A 22769-nucleotide genomic window follows, 5' to 3' on the forward strand; every position below is an offset into this window, starting at 1 on the left:
TTAGCTCCTGCAGAACGTGAAAGAAGCTAAAACTTTTCACGCAGGTGCGCTTAACGAGGGTCACTCGGAAAACATGTTGGAACGCGGCCCCGAGGACTAGAGCTTGACACCTGTGACTTTTGACCATGATATTTCCCTAATAAAATGGCCTGTTATTAGGTACACTTGAAAATGGCGGTGTACCTAATGGAGTGTCTGTGTGATTCCCTCGTTAAGTGCACCTGCGTGAAAAGTTTTAGCTCCTGCAGAACGTGAAAGAAGCTAAAACTTTTCACGCAGGTGCGCTTAACGAGGGTCACTTGGAAAACGTGTTGGAACGCGGCCCCGAGGACTAGAGCTTGACACCTGTGACCTTTGACCATGGTATTTCCCTAATAAAGTGGCCTGTTATTAGGTACACTTGAAAATGGCGGTGTACCTAATGGAGTGTCCTGTGTGATTCCCTCGTTAAGTGCACCTGCGTGAAAAGTTTTAGCTCCTGCAGAACGTGAAAGAAGCTAAAACTTTTCACGCAGGTGCGCTTAACGAGGGTCACTCGGAAAACATGTTGGAACGCGGCCCCGAGGACTAGAGCTTGATACCTGTGACCTTTGACCATGGTATTTCCCTAATAAAGTGGCCTGTTATTAGGTACACTTGAAAATGGCGGTGTACCTAATGGAGTGTCCGTGTGATTCCCTCGTTAAGTGCACCTGCGTGAAAAGTTTTAGCTCCTGCAGAACGTGAAAGAAGCTAAAACTTTTCACGCAGGTGCGCTTAACGAGGGTCACTTGGAAAACATGTTGGAACGCGGCCCCGAGGACTAGAGCTTGATACCTGTGACCTTTGACCATGGTATTTCCCTAATAAAGTGGCCTGTTATTAGGTACACTTGAAAATGGCGGTGTACCTAATGGAGTGTCTGTGTGATTCCCTCGTTAAGTGCACCTGCGTGAAAAGTTTTAGCTCCTGCAGAACGTGAAAGAAGCTAAAACTTTTCACGCAGGTGCGCTTAACGAGGGTCACTTGGAAAACGTGTTGGAACGCGGCCCCGAGGACTAGAGCTTGACACCTGTGACCTTTGACCATGGTATTTCCCTAATAAAGTGGCCTGTTATTAGGTACACTTGAAAATGGCGGTGTACCTAATGGAGTGTCCATGTGATTCCCTCGTTAAGTGCACCTGCGTGAAAAGTTTTAGCTCCTGCAGAACGTGAAAGAAGCTAAAACTTTTCACGCAGGTGCGCTTAACGAGGGTCACTCGGAAAACATGTTGGAACGCGGCCCCGAGGACTAGAGCTTGATACCTGTGACTTTTGACCATGATATTTCCCTAATAAAATGGCCATTTATTAGGTACACTTGAAAATGGCGGTGTACCTAATGGAGTGTCTGTGTGATTCCCTCGTTAAGTGCACCTGCGTGAAAAGTTTTAGCTCCTGCAGAACGTGAAAGAAGCTAAAACTTTTCACGCAGGTGCGCTTAACGAGGGTCACTCGGAAAACATGTTGGAACGCGGCCCCGAGGACTAGAGCTTGATACCTGTGACTTTTGACCATGATATTTCCCTAATAAAATGGCCTGTTATTAGGTACACTTGAAAATGGCGGTGTACCTAATGGAGTGTCCGTGTGATTCCCTCGTTAAGTGCACCTGCGTGAAAAGTTTTAGCTCCTGCAGAACGTGAAAGAAGCTAAAACTTTTCACGCAGGTGCGCTTAACGAGGGTCACTTGGAAAACGTGTTGGAACGCGGCCCCGAGGACTAGAGCTTGACACCTGTGACCTTTGACCATGGTATTTCCCTAATAAAGTGGCCTGTTATTAGGTACACTTGAAAATGGCGGTGTACCTAATGGAGTGTCTGTGTGATTCCCTCAGGCCAATTTATTAGGGAAATATCATGGTCAAAGGTCACAGGTGACAAGCTCTAGTCCTCGGGGCCGCGTTCCAATATCTTTTCCAAGTTACCCTCGTTAAACACACCTGCGTGAAAAGATTTTGTTCATTTTCACGTTCTGCAGGAGCTAAACGTAAAAACTGCATACAAAGCGAGGTGCCAAGTCTAAAAGCACATTTAGATGTATGCCCACACCTGGGATTGAACCAAGTACTTGCCGAGTAAGAGCTCATGTCACTAACCATTCGGCTATCTCAACCTGTAATCCTTTGGCCATCTGCACTTTTTTAATACTAGTGATGTGCATTCCTGTTAAAAGTGAACTGATCTTTAGGATCGGTTCACCCAAAAGGTTTGTTCAAAAGAATTGTTCACCAAATCGTTCGCTACACTTTATTTATTTATTCTTTTTTTTTTTTTTTACCTCGTGTAGTGTACCTATTGAAGTGTCCATGAGGTGTACCTAATCACAGGCTTCATTAGGGAAAAATCGTTTAGGAAGTGATTCGTTCACTCTCGTTCACTGAAAAAAAATTCGTTCTTTTGAACGAATCGTTAACTCACGAGCCAACACTAATCTGGTGCAGTTCCGCCACAATACTTATTTAATAATATACCAAAATGATAAGGAATTGTAATGCAATAGATCACTGTCACCAGCAATGCTGCTGATTATTAAATATATTCATGTGTGCTGCTCACAACAGAAGTATTTTTCTTGTTGGATTTGGCTCACTCTGATCAACTGATTAAGGATGGGAAAATGCAGATGTCATTGTGGGACAGGTAGTTAGCAATTGTGAGGCAAATTTGAAATCTGATTGCATAGAAGCCCATTTCTAATGCTAATAAAGTGTAAGTTACAGCTCCCAACGTTTGCGAGCCTGAAGGCAGATTAGATTGACATAGTAACACACAGAGGCTGAAATCTGATTGACAACAATGAGTCAATATGAAGCACTTGTGTAGAAGGCCTTAATGTGTAATATGAACAGGATAAGTACAAAAACGACAGCAATATATCCACTGATAATAATGTACAGTATGTTTAAGACCAAGTAGTGTACTAGGCAAAAAAATATTTCAATATACATTTTTTCATGATTTGAAATCCGTCTGCTCCTGTGAATAGTTCGCTGGGGTCACATCATTAGTCGTCAACGGCCATCTCTGGCCTCTTTTGTTGATTGTGATCACACATGCTGGCTGTGATGGATCAATGAGGGGATGGGGGGGAAAAGCGGTAGCACTTGTTTATTTAGATGGAGGGGTGTCAGGAAGCAAAGGTGAGAAGGAGAGGGTTGAGGCCAGCAGACCACGGCGGGGGTAGTGGGGTGAGCACAAGCGTCTGGATGTCCAGGAGGCTACCGTAGAGGAAGGACAGGCTGGAATGGAAGTGATCACATGAAACAGTCCAATCCACACTTCACTTCCAGCAACACATGCAGACGGACGACATTCTCACTCGGCTGGCTCGTCAAGCTTTGATTATTTTGTCGGCCACATTGGGTCTATTTATGGTCGTAAATGCTCACAATATACTGTATTGTTGGATTTTTTTTTGCAGCTGGAAGACCATATACTATATGTACAAATGTATTGGGACATTCACACCAACATAATATAGACTTTTGTGTTAAACAAAAATATGGCCTGAACATCTTGGAATTAATGTGTATGTTTTATTAAATACCATGTCCCTGTTTAGCGGTAATATTACTTCACTTTCAAATGTTTCTAACAGTGAGCCCTGACAGGGTGGTAGTGGGAGTTGGCACACATGTATATTGACCTTTCTTCTACGCACAGGCCGCTGAGCTTATCAACTGGTGGTGAGCCCTTTGAGGAATTTTGCTGAGACCTTGCAGCAGGAGACCTTGCAACGGCCAAAAAAAATCCTTCCCCACACTGTGTAGAAATAAAGATAAACTCAAGGTCAAACTGATGTGTCTTTTGTTCTGAATAACATTTAAGCAAGGATATGTACGTACATATATGTGGCAATCAGAGATGGTACGGACTGTGTATTTAAATAGAAGCAAAAGCAGATCACAAGCATACACAAGAATTTTCTCTTATTGTATCTTCTTTAATGTGACTCTCACAAACTTACGGATCAGATTAAAAATGGTACTCTTTTAGGAAATTAACCTGTTTATACATTACAAATGATATCTTGAGAAATTTCAAAAGAGTTTGTGGAGATAATTAGTGATTGGTCTCTTCAATTCTGATTGTCTCAGTTTACACAGTACGATAACAGGCAAGTTGCTAAGTGTAAATTTTCAACTTGGAGTAAGGCACACTTGCTTTGAGCCTTAAGGCAATCACATTCATTCTGGGTGGTGAAAACAGAATGGAAACAGCCTCTTGGACAAGATGGTAGTACTGAGGTTCTTTTCACAGGATCTTGTTGGTACGTTTCACGCGACACTTGGTCCACTCAGATGTCCATTTCGAACTGTGCGTCATCAACTTAAAAACAAACAAAGACACAGTTTTTATTTCCCTTGTATTTATGAGATGTATGCCTGCAGAATCCTTTGCTCTGATGACCAGTCAAATCTCAGCCTTTGCGATAAGCAAATAATTTCAAAACTTCTTTATATGGCAAATGCAATTAATCTTTCAACCTTAGTAGTGAAGTCATATTTGCAGTAATTTTTTGTTGTGCAAAAAAAACATTGATGTCTATAAACATAAAATGATCAAATAAAAAAACAAGTCTCACAGTGAGTGAGTGTCGGGGTTGGTGACATATTCTTACATCCCTGGGACAAATGAGTTCCTTGCACATCATTTGTAATCTCCAAACATCATAAACTGTGCAAGTGTAAGATTTTTTTTAATAAAATGATAATTAATGCATTACCTGTGCACCTAAGATTTTATAAAAGCATTCACTGTAGCTTTAATTCTATGTATTTGTGTGTTATTTTGATTCAATAGACTTGGCTTGTATGAAAATTTTGTAAAATTGAAGAAAGAATATTCTATAGCAGTTCTCTTGAACATACCACTGGTGTTGTTTGGAGCTGCACCACTGTTGTTTAGTCGTTCTCCATCGCTGTCCTTCTTGTCATTGGTTCCTGCGGAGGGAGGACTTGTCACACCGGGAATGTCTGGAAGGCGCGGAGGGGTCTTGGCCAGCGGAGAGCTGCGACACCCCAGCAGGAACTTTCGGTCATAGATAATTCTGGTACCTTTAGAGTAGACACACAAATCATCATTCCAAAACATGCCTGATTTAATCCAGTCAATGCCTTTCTGGACTCCTTTATCCCCATTGCCACACTCAGCTGAAGGTTGCTGATAGTATATTTATAAATTTGCTTTCCTTCTTCTATTCAAGAGGTTTCACGTTTTTGAATTGAGGAAAATACAACCATCCAAGTGTGGGAAGGTTGGTTTGGTAGGTGTTATTTGTTGAATGGATGAATCTCGTCAATTATAACCTTCCCTACATACTGACTCCTAATACATTCCTATAAATGTATGTATAACTCAATGAGGAGTGACGTCACACACCGAGCAGTATTCAATTAATACAACCCATGTACATGAAAGATAATCAAATGAGGATGTCCCTCTCACATTACTTGCAGACGAGATTAAAACCGTTTTGTCACTATTGTCTGTCTTTGTTCTGTTGAACTTGCAGAGTGGAGCGGGTCTTTAGCTTTAGTGACGAGTTAAAACACAGAATATATGTGAAAACTAATGGAAGTTTGCTGCTCAAGCTGAAACATTTCCTGTCATAAGCGACCGTGAACCAGAGCAGCTAGCATTAGCATAGCTTGTCTCGACTGAAGGCAAACTAAATGTCTGCAACATCCATTATCCACGCTCATGGGGGACTCACATGACCAAAGTGATGACGAAAAAATGTACGTACCACCCGGAGTGGTGCTGAAAAGGGTGCCGCCGGGAGTAGTGGAGTAATCTTGGGGCATGTGCTCAGCATCGTGGATGGCCACCCTTCTGATCGACGGGATGGCCGTAGCATTGCTCGTCTGGCATTCGGTGGACATGTTCTCCAGTCCAGAGTACACGTTTGAAACCAAAGTGGAATGGAGCTAACCAAACAATCTGCTTTTAGCTCCAGTACAGCTGAGCTTCCACCACCGCGCCGTGCCTCGGATACAACAATTCTTGCATAAACAAATATAAATACCTGATTATCCCTAAATGCAAATACGTGTAAAAACTGTCACATTTCAGCAGGCGTGTACAAATGCACGGGAGGTTCAGGTTCTTTGTTACGAACTAAACACGTCCCCCTTACTTGCACAAAACCAGACCAGACAGACAGGCTCAGTAACATCTACATATGGACACAGTGAGCGGACACCACCCCCAAGTGGCCAACAGTGATTCATGCATTCGGTAATCTAAAATATAGTTCCCAATTATTTCCTCAGCCGCCCTATGTATCAGTCAAGCTCCAGTCACATCTGTGCATGGGTGCGGGGGGTCCAAGTACTGGTCAGGATGCTCCTTGGATGCCTCTTTGGTGAGGATGTTCCACCACATCCTACTGGGAGGAGGCCCCATGGGATGACCCAGGACATGTTGGATTTAAGAGATTATGTCTCCTGTCGAGCCTGGGCCTTCACCCAGAAGAGCTGGACCAAGTGGCTGAGGAGAGGGAAATAATTGTTTTTTTTTTTTTGGTGTGGAATTTAACAGCTACTGTATGATTATGAGGTACTTAATAAAGTAACTAAAATATTTTGTTTTTCATCACTATGTTGTAGCAATTGTGTAAAATAGAGGTGCATGATTTGTTTGATCATCCAAAATAAAACATCCACAAACACATTGCATTTCTTTATTAATTTTGTAAATGTTGAGCTGGTGTACAGAGTAGGTTGTCAACAGATGTTCTTGGATTTGATTTGATTGAAAGTTTTTTTTTTGTACATGTCGACTTAAAATTCATGTTCGCTTCCCCATAACAATAATAAAAAAATGCAAACAAAACAAGTTCAAATACCCGCGAGACCCTTATTCATCCTCAGGTGCAGGCATTACCCAGAAGTCAACAGTCTCTTTGTAGCTACATCTGAAGGTTTGATGCTAAAAGTACATCCATAACATAACTAGAATCCCAGTTGAAACGTAGGGGTGCATAGCATTCTAAGTAAATATATATATTCTCATATATATTCATATACATATATGTATAGCCTTTTATGTTAAAAACATTTTCTGTGCATGTGTGCATTTGCATTCCTTAGTATTGAGTAATATGCTATTGCGTTAATATCCATCCATTCTAAAAGGAATATACAGTACATGTCCTCCCTAATTTTTGCAATGGAAATATTTTTGCGTGAATTGGTGCATGGTGTCACTTCTGTTATCTCTTCATCAGAATAAAGCGTCTCTCTGCGTGCACATAATAGCAAGACTCCTCCACGTGTCACCATGAGGAAAATACTGTACAGTATAGGGTAAGGCGTGGGGGGGATTGGGGGTGGGCTGTGTTGAGGGAAAATACTCGTCATCATCTAACCATTGGAGCCACTGGGAATTTTTTTTGCAGCATCTATTGTCTTCATAATAGATCCCCAACCCCAACCCAACCCTGACATCAATAGCAGCCCCTGCTTTAAAAACAAAGCCCTTATGAGCAAAACATAAGGGGAAGTGTAGCGTTACACTTTTTCTCTTTACCTCATTGGTGTATGGAAATGCATCAAACAGAAAAGGGATGCTTAGTGTCAACAATGTTTGTGGTTCGAGTCAAATTAATGGAACATATGCTTCCATGAGGGTGATTGATGATCAACAGCAAGTACAGTGTGTACAGTATATTTTTCATCTACTATAGAATAGAGTCAATACATTAACACATAACAAGTACAGTATTACCAAGACTTTACATTCATCTGTGGCTGCTAAAAAACAAACACATAATAGATCCATGTTTATTGCAACTTTTTGTGAGACTAATCAGTGGTTGTCAACACAACCCCATGAAGAAAAGGCTTGCAGGTAGTCAAATGAGATGAGATGGCACATTTTCCCAAGGTAAATCAATCTTTCGACTTGGGAATTGACTGTAATGGTGGTGACAAAACAAATAGTGAACTACTTTGCTGACAAATGATCAGCATGAGGACATTTTCCCCTAATGTCAAATCAACGGCCTCTTTGAACGACTTCAAAAATAGTTTCAAAGAGGCAAACATGTGCAATTCAAATGTACTGACATCATTTCTGAATGGAGTAAAGCTGCGACTAACAGACTGAATGCCCGACTGTGACCCCCGGAATCCTCTCTCCGTGTCTTTTTATTAGCGCAATTATTGCTTCCTCAGCACAAGACATAATGACAACTAAACACGCTTGAGCGAGGGTGGGCTCACAGTTGTGGCTCAGTCTCTCTTCACAGTGATTGCTGGCCGGCTCTGCTACACGTGGCCAAGCGGACAAACACGGAAGCTCAACATATTGACTGCCTTCAACCAAAACGAGTGACATCCTAATAGCCTCAAGGATAGGGACGACTTTGGATGCCATCAGGGGTTCTGGAGGTGGACAGTACTGCTACATTGTTTCAGGTCATAACGGGAAGCAAAAGTTGTACTTTGGCTCACATTGATAAACATAAACCTCACGAGTATAAGAAAATTGCGACATAACTTCTCCAGGTTATCTGCCACTTCCAATGTCTTATTGCGGGAAGGTCACACACGGCCTCCTTCACATCTGTACTGTAACAGTAAATGACATGTCATACTCTCTTTGTGTCAAATCAGAGGGGCAAAAAAAACACATGGAGGGCATGGGAAAAGGTAGGTCACATTTGTATGTTGCTGTCCTCACAAAGATATAGATATATATATATATAATTGTACAGTATAGGTTCAGATTGAATGGGAGGGAAGAGTACCGTAGCAGCATCAGTGGGATGATAAACAATACACTACAATTTAGTGCATACCACTATGTACAAGACACTTATCCTTAGGTGATGGTTGTAGCACTGATTTTTTTTGTAGTGTTGCTTTTTGCTCAAGGAGAGGTCATAGGTCGCCACTACACAGAGCTCTACTGTAACTGTTGTTGCTCCCGTTTTTTGGAAAGTTAGAATACTGTTTCCTGATTGGATGATGTTTTCTGATTGGATCACACGTAGCCTGCATTGCACCCAGCTGACTTGACCCATGCCCACCCCCCCACTTTCGGAATTTGTAGCTAAAGACAGGCCATGCGGTGACAGTCACTCATGCTGACAGACAACAGGAAGCATGTTTTGGGTGCTACTTTTTTGTCTGTTTTGTTTTATAGGAAATCATGCTTCTACTTTAGTAGTTTGTCCTCATGTTGTTTTTTTTTGTTTTTGTTTTTAAATAAAAAAAAAATAAAGAGGTTGGTAAAAACTACAATTATCCTTCCGGTATGTGCGACAGCAGTGACTTGGTGCCATTCATTTCCTTTGTCTGCCTTTTTTGTTTGTTTGCTTGTTTGTGAGTGTTCTTCAGTTTGTGTCAGCTGTTGCTGGTCATGTGTCCATGTAGGAGGTTTTGGGGGACGGGCTCGACTCCTGCAGAGAACTCTGAGGACAGAGGAACACATGCTCATTTAGAACAATGCCCATTTTCCCCAGACCACATTTTCAAACCACTATTGATGATAACAATGACTATTAGGCATGCAAACTACAGTGGCTGAGCTTTTGGGGTCAACATGTACTCTGAATTATCACAGATAGGTTTATACTATTTAGTACTGCCTTGAGATATTGAGTATAATTTGTTTCATGCTTGCAACTCAAAACAATTGTGTCAGATATAGTCTTGCCCATTGAAATTGAGTTAATCCACACTCCATATAACAACAACAACAACAAAATATGAATGTGTTTCTCAATAAGGAAAATGTCACCTCATAATATTCTGCTTTGCAAAAGAATGTAGTTATAACAAGATTAGGTAGAATTTAATTTGGAAATCATTGCGACTCATTCTGTTGTATGCAACCTGGCTACGGGTGGCAGTATAATGCACTCACGCAGATAGAATAGAATAAGCATTCATTATTTGGCAAATCGCTTTTTCTTGTGACGTGAAGTGAGTTCACTGCCACCATACAGAGCTACTATCATAAATGTTTGCTCGCAAAAATTCTAATCACCCAAAATGACGACTAACAGATTGCAAAACTCACGTCGGGTCACTTACAGCTCAAGACATTACTGTACTGTAACTGTCAGTCAATTACCGTATTTTCCGGACTATAAGGCGCACCTAAAAACCTCAAATTTTCTCAAAAGCCGACAGTGCGCCTTATAATCAGGTGCGCCTTATATATGGACCAATATTAAGCCACTACAGCAGGCGTGTCCAAAGTCCGGCCCGCGGGCCAAATGTATATATCATACGTATATATGGACAAAGTTTTAAAATGGGCCATTCATTGAAGGTGCGCCTTATAATCCGGTGCGCCTTATAGTGCGGAAAATACGGTACACAAGATTGTGGGGGGAAACTAATCTTGCCTAAATAAAGCTCCTCAACTCTCTTCAACAGTCCACTGGCAGCAAGATACCACCAGATGGTGACAAAGCAATACTGTTATTGCTTTGGCCTCAGCACAAAAAACTATAAATAAGTGAGATTTTCCAGGAAATGTTAGGTTACCCCCTTCAAAAATGCAGGTGTTCACTGTAAAAGTAGTCTTATGAAAGAAATACTTGACCATATTTGAACTTTATCTATCCTCCACCTCCCTTTGCATTGGATATCCTGTTAACAACATGTAAGCGAGCATAAAGAATCTTGTCGCGCTTGCTGAACGTTCAGCTGTCAATTACTAGAAATACCAACAATCCAAGGAATGTAATAGCCCCCACAGTTGGAAAGGGCAAGTACCACACGCTCACGCATAGACATATGCATGCGCACATAGATACAAGCTCGCAAAGCTGCACAAAAGCAAGGTCACGTTGACCTTGACAACAAACACACCTCCGTCATAGCTACTCTGAATTCAAGAGTAATTACATTATTCACCCCTCCGACTCAGAACCTTAATCTTCATACACAGGATATTACTACACACGTACAATAAACAAATACAACAAAATAAAATGCTGCCTTTATAAATGCAATTCTATGAATATATTCAAAATATTGCTGTTCATCAAAATGATTTAGTAGTCATCCTTCAGTTTTGCTGTGCCAGCATCACACAGCAGTAGTATTAGTGGTGAAGTTAAAGGTACATTCAATGGCATTTAATCCACAGAGTGGATTAAATGGTCTCGCCCAGCACACGTCATAACGAGGCGCACTGTGGGTGAGTCCCGTACCTGCGGGAAAGCAGCACTCAGCCTGCCTCACTGCTTAACTCTTCGCAGGCTGGCACATTTCACTATCTGAGCACCTTTCTTCATAGTATCCACAGTATCGGGCTACAGTCGGAGGAAGAGATGGGATGACAGGGACGGAACCAAAGGTGGGAGGGAATATTAGTGAGGCAAAAAGTTGAGGGAAACCAGGGAGGCAAAAAAAAGAAGGGGATGGACAGAATAAAAAACAGTCAGAGGTGAAGAAAGAGGGAAACAAGGGGGAACAAAGAAATGATATACACGTATATAGATATATAAATATACTAAGAGGCAGGCAAGGACAAAAGCGGTGGCTGGCAACTGAAGATAAGAACTATGTCAGCTATGTGAACTGGAGAAATGAAGGGTGGATTGACAGCACAGAGTCACAATTGAAGTACTACAGACTTTAATGAGGTCTCATTCATGAAGGCTTCGTCGACATACAGGACAAACACGTGAGGTAGGTGCAGTTTAGTGATTGTTACAATCACTGGAAACTCTAATCGAGTGATTGGTGAGCATTAAAGCTGGAGTGATGACAGCAGCGGAGCAATTTTGCTTTCAACGTACATGCAGAGGAACCTCCGAAGGTGAACGCTAAAGAGTGACACGAAATGGAGTTTGAGCAAAATGGTTGGGAAAAATATGCTTCAGACGAAAACTTGACGTGAAATAGCAAATGTGGTGAGACGATTGACCTAACATGACAGTTTCAAACTCATTTTAGTGACCCTATCAAAGAAGCCCAAGTGGTGATAAATGACAGAAAGAAAACGTGTGATGATGATCAGGACAATAACTAATGCATTAGCTATGGCATAAAATCAGGGCAGGAGATTTTTTTCAAAAATATAAATGTGAAGTGTCTAAATAGATATATATGTTAAATGTTACTGCTAATGGTTCTTTGTGTGTCGCCTTTAATTACTGGCAACCATTGCAGGGTCTACCCTGCCTCTTAAGCAAAGTCAGCGATTTTAGGCTCCAGCTAAAGACAAGCGCGATACAAAATCAATAGATGGATAGATGGATGGATGAAAGGATGAATGAAGGGAAAGGAAAATAAACATTGAATTCAACCAGCATCGCATAACGGATTGTGTTCAACTTTGGAGGTTCCACGCTTGTCCCACATACATCACACGCTTCTTCTTAACCTCTTTAAAATTATGATCATCATCATAGTGAAGCTCATGCATGTTAAGCTTCTTGGTGACCTTGATAAGACTCAGGAGCTCACTCAAGCCTCACCAAGAAACATGATGTAAATCAAAGCGCCATATCAGATGACTGCATCATCTGATTTGATTCAGTCCATCTGGTCTAAAGGGAGGGCAGGGGGTGACACAACCGGCTTGCAGATCAGAAGCCCACCTTGCTGCTTTCCCGGCCCAGGATGGCGTAGCTCATGAACTGCTCGGCGTCCACCTCCAGCTCGTTGGCGTCCTGCAGAGAACCGTCCACGCTCACGTCCTGAACGCCGTCCTCGCCCTTGCCTCTGCGCACAACCTTTCGTACAATCTGACACAAGCAGTGGTAGAGTGGGGAGTGGGCCGCAGACATTTTCACAATTGAATATTCATAACAGCATAAAGATGGCATGTTTCAACATTATACCAAATTGGTAATAATTAAAAAAAAAAAATGTTTTTTTTCCAACAAGAAATCATAGCGCTCTCCTGCTTTATAGTGATTATGACGCATTAAGTTACCAACTATTGTTGAGTGTCCAATAAAATGCTTTTACACAGTAACACAACGATGACAAGTGTCTGACCTTTTTAGTGATGATATTTCCATGCTCGTCCGTAAACTGCTCCTCGCTGACCTGTTCCCCCGGAAGATCTTCAGCCTCATCCCCCTGCAAACAGGAAAGTGATCAACATTCTATAACTACCTTTAGTAGTTATAGAAAACATTCAGGAAAATCAATTGCACAATAAAAGGAATTGGTCTTGTTTGGAACAGGCTTAACCTCAGTGTAACCGCTTTAGAGTATTTACGATGACTTGCTTGTAGCTTGTGAGAAAAACAACTGCCATTGCCATGGATACCTATGACTTTAACACAGATACTAAGCAATGTTGAGAAAAAATTGCTGCAAAAATCTTAAAATACCCAACATTCAATTAATTATCTGGCCTGGCACCTGGGAGGGGGTCCAAGCATATTTCAAGGCGGGGAAGGGGGGGGGGGGGGTATGACCTTGTACCACTCTGCCAACTCCGCCATTACGTGTGGTCCAAAACAATATCTTCAAACTCGTACATTTAACTTAACAACTGCAAAGGTGTTCCGCAGATAAAAAAAGTCAAATTGCTCTTAACAGCAAGGTCAAACATTGCAGCCAATATTTCTGTCCTCCCTCCCTGAGGTACCTTGAGGATGACTCTCCTGCGGACCACCCTTGTAGTGACATTCTCCTCTTCGTCAGCCACGCCCTCCACCTCACCGAGCTCGCGGTCAAGCTGAACGTGGATGAAGGTGAGCAGCGAGCGCACGGAGCCGCTGGCTATGTGCAGCACGTTCTGACAGCTGATGACCAGAAAGGCCAGCAGCACCAAGCTGAAGAGGAGCTCTGTCACCAGGGCCCACATTGCCCCGCTTGGATCAGCCTTGGATTCGCGTAGCTCTTTGACATGCACGCCGCAGAGAGCTCACCAAGCCTTCAGTGACGCCTCTCCCCCGAAAAAAACGAACCCAGCGACAGCTGCTGCCCCCAGCCTGCCTTCACGGTCAAAATTTTGCTCTTTCGTTCCTATCCTTCCGTAAAGCGGGGCAGTGGGCCCTTTCCCTCAGGACACGATTCCTTCCCACTGGTGGATCAGTGACACCCTGTCAATGACTTTGGGGGGGGTGCATGGGGGAGTTCTACTCCCACTCTCTGTCACTTTGGCCATGTGATCTGTGAGCTTTAAATACCTCGAGATACTTTTGTGACACTGGGCAGCCACACACAACCATTCTTGATGTAGTCATTACTTTTCGCACTTACTGACTCTTGCACGGATTAACACATACAAGTACACAAAAGCATCGCCATGATGGGCAGTTACAACTAAACTGCAGTAAAATAATAATAATGTCTCCATGACTTTGAAATAAAAAGAAAGCCTGATAAAGTACACAAGAAATACTGATGGTCTGGAAGCAAATGTCTATTTGTGCGTCCACATTTCCAAAGTTGTGGTTGTCCTTTACAGTGTGATGTCATGAAAGTCAACACGTGGGACGGACCTGGGCGGGGACTGTGTAACATGAGTAAGACAGTGCGAATTCTTGCTATATTTGGCCCCACATGCTGTTTGTGACCATCTTCGGCCTTGGACTGTGCTTGCTTTATGTACACTTTGGATATTGCGAGAAGAATCTGATACTTAACTTAAAAATATGTGTGTAGTGAGTCTTACTCAAATAGGATATGTCATGGCTTATACCGGCAGTCTAACAAGATGATGACTTGTTCTCCATTTTTTTACTGTTTGTTAGCAGCAACGCTGAGTGTTTGCTCACCTGTCCTTTGAAGCGCACGTCATCCCAGGCTCTCATCTCTGGGGCCCTCTGCGGGAAGCCTAAACCCTTCTCAAACGGCTGGGTTCCCCGGAAGTGCCCTCGTAGAATTTCCGAGTGGCCCATGTCCCTCACGGGCTGCAGCAAAGCCTCTTGGGACAAATGAGACTGGTCTCCGTCCATGGAGTTGCAGCATGACGATATCATAGTGTCAATGACCGGTCTAGATTTTGTCTGGTTGGCCACCCAGGCCTGTGCGTTTGTGACTGGGGTCCACCCTGGAGCTGTTTGTTCTTGGAGGTAGGAAATGAATGAGCTGCCTCCATTTCCACTTCCACCATTAGATGACCTGAAATGGAAGAGCACATGCTCAATGGTGATACGCACTAAATTCCAGTAATGAGGCTTTACACTTTATTTTAAATGGCATTCTTTCCAATACATAACGGGGAGGCCTTGAATAAACTTCTGTAGTTCCTGTCAGGTACATGCCTTAGTTACAAAATCTAACATGGGTACCACATTGGTAACCCCTGCTATAGAAAATGGCTGGATAAAAAAAAAAAAAAGAAAAACGATTTGGCCCACTAATAGCCTACAAATTTATTTGTATGGTGTTGTTTATGCTCGTTTGTGTGAATGAGCCCTCAGGCAAAATGGACCCCATGTGACATGCAGTACTTCCATTGTATATTGACACAGATTGTTTTTCTGATGGAAGGGGGCAGGGTCAAACTCACCTGTCACCATTCCGATCTGCAACACAGGTGAGACCGGGTGACTCACTGAGTCGGGCATACACCCTTTGCTGTCCTGAAACAAGAGAAAGCCCTTCCTCTGAGCCCTGACACCCTCCTCCTCCTCCTCCTCCTCCTCCTTCTCTTCCTCCTCCTTCATTGCCACCAGTCGTGCTAGCGACGGCCGATAACTCCGAACTCGCCTCTGACCCCTGACCATTGTTCAGTCCGTTAAGATTGATACCAGCGATGGTGCCGCCGAGTGAGGCCGGCGTGGCGGTGCTAAGCGAGTCAACGCCCATCTCCGAATCGTCCTCGGGCATTTCGATTGAGCCGCTCAGCACGACGCCCCCTCCGCTGGCGGCGCTAGCCCGACTGGCCGGCCGACCCAGACTTCCATAGGGCAACCCGAGCAGGCCCTCTGAGTCGTCGGCATTACTGCACTCCAGCGAGGAATCCTCCACAGGCACCAGAGATGGGGAGTTGCCCGAGGGCCACACCTGCACGTCGGACATCTCCATGAGGGTGTCTTCCTCTGTGGTGGCAATGGGCGCGCAGTCCAGGCTGGAGACCTCCTGCCAGTAAGGCTCAGCGCCCAGAGGCGAGGGCAGGTTGTACTGCATGGAGGCCGGGGACAGAAGCTCATCCTGCGCCAGCCCATAACCTGGAGTGACACACAGAAAAGCACACTGACACCCGGCCCCCCCACCTTGCTCCCCACCTCACAAGCGCGGCACTGGGAACCTGGGAAGGGGGAGAGCGCCCCTTTGCCCAGGAGCTTGGCAAAATGGGGAGGGGTAGAGGAGGCTGAAGGTGATGGAAACGGGAAAGGACTAGGAAGCAATTACAAGACGAGCCAAAACAATCACAGAGGTATAGGAGTGCAAAGTGCTGAGAAAAAAGAGCAAGGATTTTTTTTGGGAAGATTAGGGGGGTTTCAGTAGAAGCAGCAGCAGACACATATGGACCAACAAAGTTAGACCGAGGCCCACTTGAGACTGATGCTGCTCTGCTGGCTGCCACCTGCAGGGAGACGACAACGGTAACAGCTCCCCCTAAAATGGAGCTGATTCGTCCATCCAACATGCTGTCATTAACCCGTTCGCAACATGTGCCTCTCATCCAGACACACTAAATCGCCATCACACGTCTGCATGCATTCAACCCCGCAGGTTGATAATGTCAGGCTGGAGAGCATGCATGCAGGCAATCTCAGTCACATACATACAACACACGCTCTTTGTGGTCTCAAAAAATTCTCATCCAATCAAAACATTTGAACTTACAGGTACAAGAGAGTTTCTATGTTGTGTTAATATTCATTAAATTAGATGAATCACATTAGAGAAGCGGCTGTGGACTCAGGTCACTCCCACATCTGTGACAAATTAGAAGGCTTGCTATATATATATACTACAGCACAGCAGCAGGAGTTATATTCATATTACTTTGTTATTCCAAATAAGACTGCACCAAAACATAACTTGTAATCTGCATGAAAGTGATGAGCTGGGGTGAACTTAAGTTGACGTAAGCAAAGTAAACAGGCTGTAAAGTGGAACATAGAGCATACAGTGAAATAAGAGGACTAAACCCCCCCCTCCCACCACAAGCATGCGTTCATGCACAGCAGAAAGAGAGCAAGAGGACAGTAAGTGTCAGCGTTTCATTCACTTCATGCTTGAGCACTGCTGAGACTGCAGCAGACATCCGAGACAACTTGCGACCTCAACCACCTTGTGACCTACATGCTACACTGCCTTTCACACTCCAAACTGCTGCAGTGACGAGTGCCTGTTGCTAGTTACATTGTCTAAAAATATGAAATTCATTCTAAAGGGCCATAGACCTTTATGTTGTGATAACAAATATAATAGGGGCAATATAATTACTATTTCCCATGTTACCAGTAGTTTACAGTAAAAAAAAAAGTAAAAAAAACAATAGCCTTAAGTCAGTTAACTTCATGAATTGCAAATAAGCAGTTCTCTGCTCCAGAAAACTGCGACAATGCAGTTTATTGCCCCTGACCAAGGTGAGTATTTTGAAATGCTGCTCAAAGTTGGAGTCAGTTGTTTAGAATTCAATTAAGTATCTGTATATATTATGAGGTATAGTAATTTGTATTCATTGGTTTTACTAAAAATCAGCATCCACTTGTTGAGATCACCAGTTTTTCCCAGCAGTCTGCAATGCAGCATAATAAATTACAGTAGTTATCTAGCTTCCCCTCTTCCATGTAATAAATCAAAACCTATTGGAAAAACATCTGTAAAACAGATGGCGTTGACAGTGTGATCAATAAAATCAAATGAATTAAGACAGGAAAGCAAAGCAGTGACACTGATGTGAAATGTACATTACTGTGCAAAAGTCAGCTTTCTTATTTTCATGAGATGTTACTCAGAAGGACAGATACAGTTACCTGGATTGAAAAAAAAGTCGGAAGTCTACTTTTTTACTTTATATGCAGCATTTTGCTGGGGTTGTGCTCTATACAAAAAGTTGTTGGGTTGAGTTGAGAATGTCGCACCTTGGATTCTGACCAGAACAAAGACATCAGAACATATAATTTCAGTCCTTAAGGCTTTCCCTGTCACCTACAGAATAGATTTTAAAATTATGCTAATGGTCTATAAATCACCTTGGACTTGGGTCCTGGTCTATAAATCACCTTGGACTTGGGTCCAATGCTAATGAATGAATGCTAATTCAATATAACTCCAGTAGACTTCTGAGAAATGCGAGCTCGAGTCAATTAGTGTTTTTCTTTCACAGACCTTTGCACAGCATTGTAAATATATACTGTAAAACAGAAATAAAGTGGCAAACTGCACACTTACAGGAGGACATGAATCGGCATAATAGAAACATGACGTTCACCTTGAGCCAAACAGATTGACAAATTAACAAGGACATATTGGGAATTGGGATAGAGGAGATGTGCGATATGAAATTGATACAAATAGAGTACAACACTTTGATTGTTTACATAAAACAACCCATCAAATGAACACCGTTGACAGAGAACCAGCCACAAAACCACAACATTCATTCATGAACACCCTTGCCATTGGTTACAAAAAAGGTTCCCCACCTTTTTCACCCAAAATATGAAGACCACCGAGGACAGAATAGAACGTGCATAGTAGGCATGCCATGCAAAGGTACCCGTGGCATGCGTTTTCAATGCATTGTTAGAGATCAGAAGTCTTATTGCTCACATCCAACAATGTGTGCGCAAATGCAGCGGAGACATGCACAAACAAGGCAAGCAGGGCAAGGGAAGGACATTGTGGGGGAAGAGAAAATAGAAAGGAGAGGGAGATGCACTAAGACGCAAAGTAGGGGAGAGAGCAAGGGTCACCTCCCCTCTCCCAGTGGGTGCTGAGTGCACACACAGCCTATGTGAGGTGAATCATTCACACAGCGGACATTTACAAACGTGGGAGTTTCAAGGCTCTTGAAAAAAAAAAGAAATCACGAAAGAAAAATGCACAAAAACGTCGCAAGAAAATCAAAGAAAAAATATGGGTCAGAGGTCAACATGAGGTCGGCATGAGGTCAGAGTTCGGAGAGCAGTGAGGAGGAGGAAGAGTAAAGGCTGCAAATGACATGTCCACAGAAAGAGTGGAGGACAGATTCACAGGGAATGACAACAGGGCTCCCAAAATGACATTCAGTGCACCAACAGCATTATTAGTCCTCAAGAAACTCAAACCGGCCTCCATGCAACATCAGGCACGACAAGTTCATCAAAATTAAATAGGAAAGCCTCTCTGGACTCAGAGGATGCATTTTTAATTCTCTCTCTATATATAGTTACGACCGTCATTCTTGGCAATCAGGAATCTATTTTAAATAAAGACTTAAATTTAAGGGGACTGGAATTGTTATGAAATGATCAAAATAGAAAAATGATTATATTTTGTTGTATTGCGACTAATTAGATTAAAAAGAATACAATTAAAATGACAGAGCGGAAAATGCCTTTGGGAGGCAGACAGGACAAGACAAGACGGCAGTCAGATTCACATGTGATGTAATCTGAATTATTTCTTCCTTTCTTTGCCTTTGGTTTCTATGCTTGGTTACATCTCGTGATATTGCTTCCAGTTTTCACAGAATTGCCTGTCAGACCTCACAAACAGGGTTGAAAATGGAGTCAATAAGATGTAAGGCATGTGTGAAAGAAACCACAAGAAAAAGGAGTAAAAAAACTGCGTACTGACTCTTGATCGTCAGGCAACACTCGATGATCGATGTATGGTCTGATCATGTACAACAATGTGCTGCACTTAGAAAGTGGATGCTTGCATCTTATCTAAACAACCCTGAAGAAAAGATCATACACAACAGTAGGTAGATCTGAGATGAGATCCAATACAGGAGCTACTTCAAAAATTCTCCCTTTACAAGGATAATAATTGGCTCTATGAGAAGGACAAAAAACGTGTCCAATGCAAACTGAGTCTTATTATCTCTGTAAAGGAAGTTTTGTTGATGCAACTCTTGTTTTTGATCTCATTAGATGCCATTTTTCCCCCCAATGAGTATAAATAGTGGAAGGAGTGTCCTGAGTCCATGAGCATTTTGCTGCGGTTACTTCCTGCAAAGGTTTCAAGGCAGCATTCATACGATGAGTGAGGAAATAACAGGGAGGTCTTCAAAGCATGTTAGGGAGGAAGGTAAGATTCATACAAAGTCAAATTTGGGGTAGGGAGCTCACCATTGGTCATCGCAGGGGAGAGGTGTTCTCTTTCGTTATGTCGTCTGCCGAGTTCACGAGAGCCTTGTCTGGCGGGCTGTGCTGGTTGGCCCTCTAACATGGTGACGATGTCCATGCGGTCGATGGTGTTCAGGGCTGTGTACAAGGTCTCCACTGCAGCCGTGCAAGACATGACATAAGATTACTTTCAGGTCAGTCGGTAGCTGCATGGTGAATGTGACATTGGGGTAGTCCGCGCTGACTTTTGGCTCGCTTGCCCTCGCGAGTTGCCCACAGGTTGAGTAGTGCAGAACTTTGCTCCAGGAGGGAGTTGGGATTCTCCACACGGATCTTATTGATGTCATCCACACTGAGCTGAAGCTCACGGGCCAACTCTAAGGAGGAGGAGTCGCAAAAAAAACAAAAGAGGTGAATTAAAATCTTTTTTTTCTGTGTCTGTGGTTGGAGGGACGACCTCAACTTTCAAACATGAAAAGCAATATGGAGAACAATTGTTTTGACTTACCAGCCCAGCTCAGTCCCAACTGTTCTGCAATCACAGCCATCTTAAGCTCAGTCCTCTCCATGGCGCTCATCGATGCTGCAATGGGCAAAACACGTGACACTCATTCTCATGAGGAAAATGCCAGTGAAATGTTGCTACCCATCTTGTTTCAATTCTTTATTCATTTAGTTGGTTAACTTTGCAGATTTACAACAAACATGAAACTACTTATTTCACAGTAAGAACCTGTTCAGGTGGGTTTGATTAATCATGTGAAGTAGCGACGTGTGATTCGTACCCATGGCAGGTTCGTTCAGCGCACTGTATCGTTCTCTTAGAGCCAGCGGGGTCAAAGTTCGCCTGCGGTCATCACTTCCAATAACCTACCAATCAAGTTCACAACCATGACCTTGGTTTCAAGATCGAGAGAGAGACGATGTTGATGTTCGCTGACTCTGAGTTGTACCTTGATACATGGAGGCATGGTAATGTTGAGGTTACACAACACATGTTGACTATCTTCATACTTGGTGGTCTTGCGAAGGAACGACAGGAAGCCCGTGTGCTCTTTGCTACTATCCCTCACCTTGCACACAAGCACAAAAGAAGCAATGAAGACACACTACTGACATGCTGTACTTTTAAATGAACGGTTTAACACCTTCACAGAAACAGGAAGTCTGTTATCTCTAAAGGCCTGGAAGCTGAAGCAGCGAGGCTGCTGGGCGGCCTTCCGTACTGGGATGAGATTCCCGGAACATTCCAGGTGAAGCGGCATTCCCTCCATTACCTGTGAGATGAGTAAGCAAGATTTTCGAATTCTGCTTTTAATGCTTTTATAGTTCTAGCCGACCGACCTCGATGTCTCTGCTGCGGGCCACTTCTGTGAAGTTCTCATGCTGTTCCAGGGTTTTATCCATCTTGTCGTCCGTCATGCAGTAACAACGCAGGCGGCCTTCGCGTAACTCGTTCATCTTGGCGAAAACTACAAACTTTGCCATGTAAGGTACAGCTGACAGCTCTTTGTAGAGAAGGTTGGCAAAGGAGACAGACTCTGCTGTACGAGGACAGTCCGCCAGCCAGAACCTTGGAGCCACAACAAAAATGTGGTACAGTAGATAAAATACATCCGACATTAGGTTAACGAAACATTGAATGTAAATGGTTTTTTTTGTTTTTTTAAATTGCTACAAGAGGGTCCCAGAGTGCCGGCTGTTTTTAAAGGTGTGGTTTTAGCTCCAGCTCTTGTACCTAACGTTGTCTACTGTGTGTATGGGTGGTTAAATGTAACCAGGTGACCTTACCGTGCAGATACATTGGTTGTAAAACTGGCACATTCTTTTGCATAGACAAGCTTAGTTGTGCCAGTGATGTCCTCCCATTGAGCGACAGCTGTTCCACCTGAGAAGCACAAGATGAGATTTAGGTGACTATACACAACTCACGCAAAATATTTTCAACTTGTCTTCATTATGTAGGAGCATGTCCTACCTATGACAGAGCAAAGCAGACGCAGACTGGTGGTATCACCCTCCCCAGAGTCTCGTGGGCTTTCCCGCCAGGATGGAGGCAGAGGGATGCGGAGGCCGATGGGTCGGTGGAACTTTCGGCGCCGAGGCTCCACCGTCACCACGGGGCTAAAGTTGGCTTGGTTACCAAGCAGCTTAGCTACCAACTCATCTGGAACGGGCTGAGCCTGAGGTCAAATGTAAGTGATGGAGAAGTGGAACACCCCAAGGGTGCAGGAGTGATGAAGCAAGATGTACAAATGTGATGGAAAGAGTCATGAATTCAAGAGAGGCAAGATGGAAGGGGGAAAAAGGTGAGAGCAGAGTAAATAAAAGAAAACAAACCTTGCTTTGAATAATGCGTAGAGAAAAATCAAACCAAACTGTTTGTACAAGATAATAAATCGTTTTTATTGTGTGAGACTTGATATCAAAGGTTTCTAGATATTTTCCCAACAAGAAAGAAACATAAAACATGACTAAAACAGCAACATAAACATACAACTAAAAAGTGGGTAAAATTTAGGACCACATTAGTAATTTTACCTACATTCGCTTACCATTGACAACATGAATGGTAG

General features: G+C 43.2%; 2 protein-coding genes across 9 annotated transcripts in view; both read right to left on the reverse strand.

The window, feature by feature from the left end:
- Positions 1 to 3945: 3945 nt before the first annotated feature.
- eif4ebp1 (eukaryotic translation initiation factor 4E binding protein 1) lies at positions 3946 to 6207 on the reverse strand. 2 transcript variants are annotated; one of them, XM_037259608.1, is made up of 4 exons: positions 6052 to 6206; positions 5773 to 5953; positions 4895 to 5080; positions 3946 to 4352 (listed from the first exon to the last, which is right to left on the reverse strand). In XM_037259608.1, the coding sequence occupies exons 2-4, from the start codon at positions 5906 to 5908 to the stop codon at positions 4321 to 4323; spliced, it is 354 nt and encodes a 117-aa protein (XP_037115503.1). In that variant the 5' UTR covers positions 5909 to 5953; positions 6052 to 6206; the 3' UTR covers positions 3946 to 4320. The 2 variants fall into 2 exon arrangements, with proteins under 2 accessions (XP_037115503.1, XP_037115502.1); XM_037259607.1 differs by having other exon boundaries at positions 5773 to 6207.
- Positions 6208 to 6694: 487 nt separating this feature from the next.
- Positions 6695 to 22769, reverse strand: part of ank1a (ankyrin 1, erythrocytic a) — a 59496-nt gene continuing 43421 nt past the window's right edge. For 6 of the 7 annotated variants that reach the window (XM_037259884.1, XM_037259885.1, XM_037259883.1 and 3 more), the window contains 15 exons: positions 22172 to 22376; positions 21985 to 22081; positions 21538 to 21766; positions 21342 to 21470; positions 21147 to 21266; positions 20979 to 21063; positions 20702 to 20776; positions 20439 to 20570; positions 20197 to 20349; positions 15471 to 16131; positions 14734 to 15079; positions 12998 to 13081; positions 12595 to 12741; positions 11200 to 11301; positions 6695 to 9444 (listed from right to left, as the gene is read on the reverse strand). In XM_037259884.1, the coding sequence (XP_037115779.1) occupies positions 11227 to 11301; positions 12595 to 12741; positions 12998 to 13081; positions 14734 to 15079; positions 15471 to 16131; positions 20197 to 20349; positions 20439 to 20570; positions 20702 to 20776; positions 20979 to 21063; positions 21147 to 21266; positions 21342 to 21470; positions 21538 to 21766; positions 21985 to 22081; positions 22172 to 22376 (2538 nt within the window). In that variant the 3' untranslated portion in view covers positions 6695 to 9444; positions 11200 to 11226. Of the gene's footprint in view, positions 9445 to 11199; positions 11302 to 12594; positions 12742 to 12997; positions 13082 to 13598; positions 14245 to 14733; positions 15080 to 15470; positions 16132 to 20196; positions 20350 to 20438; positions 20571 to 20701; positions 20777 to 20978; positions 21064 to 21146; positions 21267 to 21341; positions 21471 to 21537; positions 21767 to 21984; positions 22082 to 22171; positions 22377 to 22769 lie in introns of those variants that run through there. The other variant, XM_037259888.1, reaches the window with a different exon arrangement.

Source organism: Syngnathus acus, chromosome 9, assembly GCF_901709675.1.
Source record: "Syngnathus acus chromosome 9, fSynAcu1.2, whole genome shotgun sequence".
NCBI lineage: Eukaryota > Metazoa > Chordata > Actinopteri > Syngnathiformes > Syngnathidae > Syngnathus > Syngnathus acus.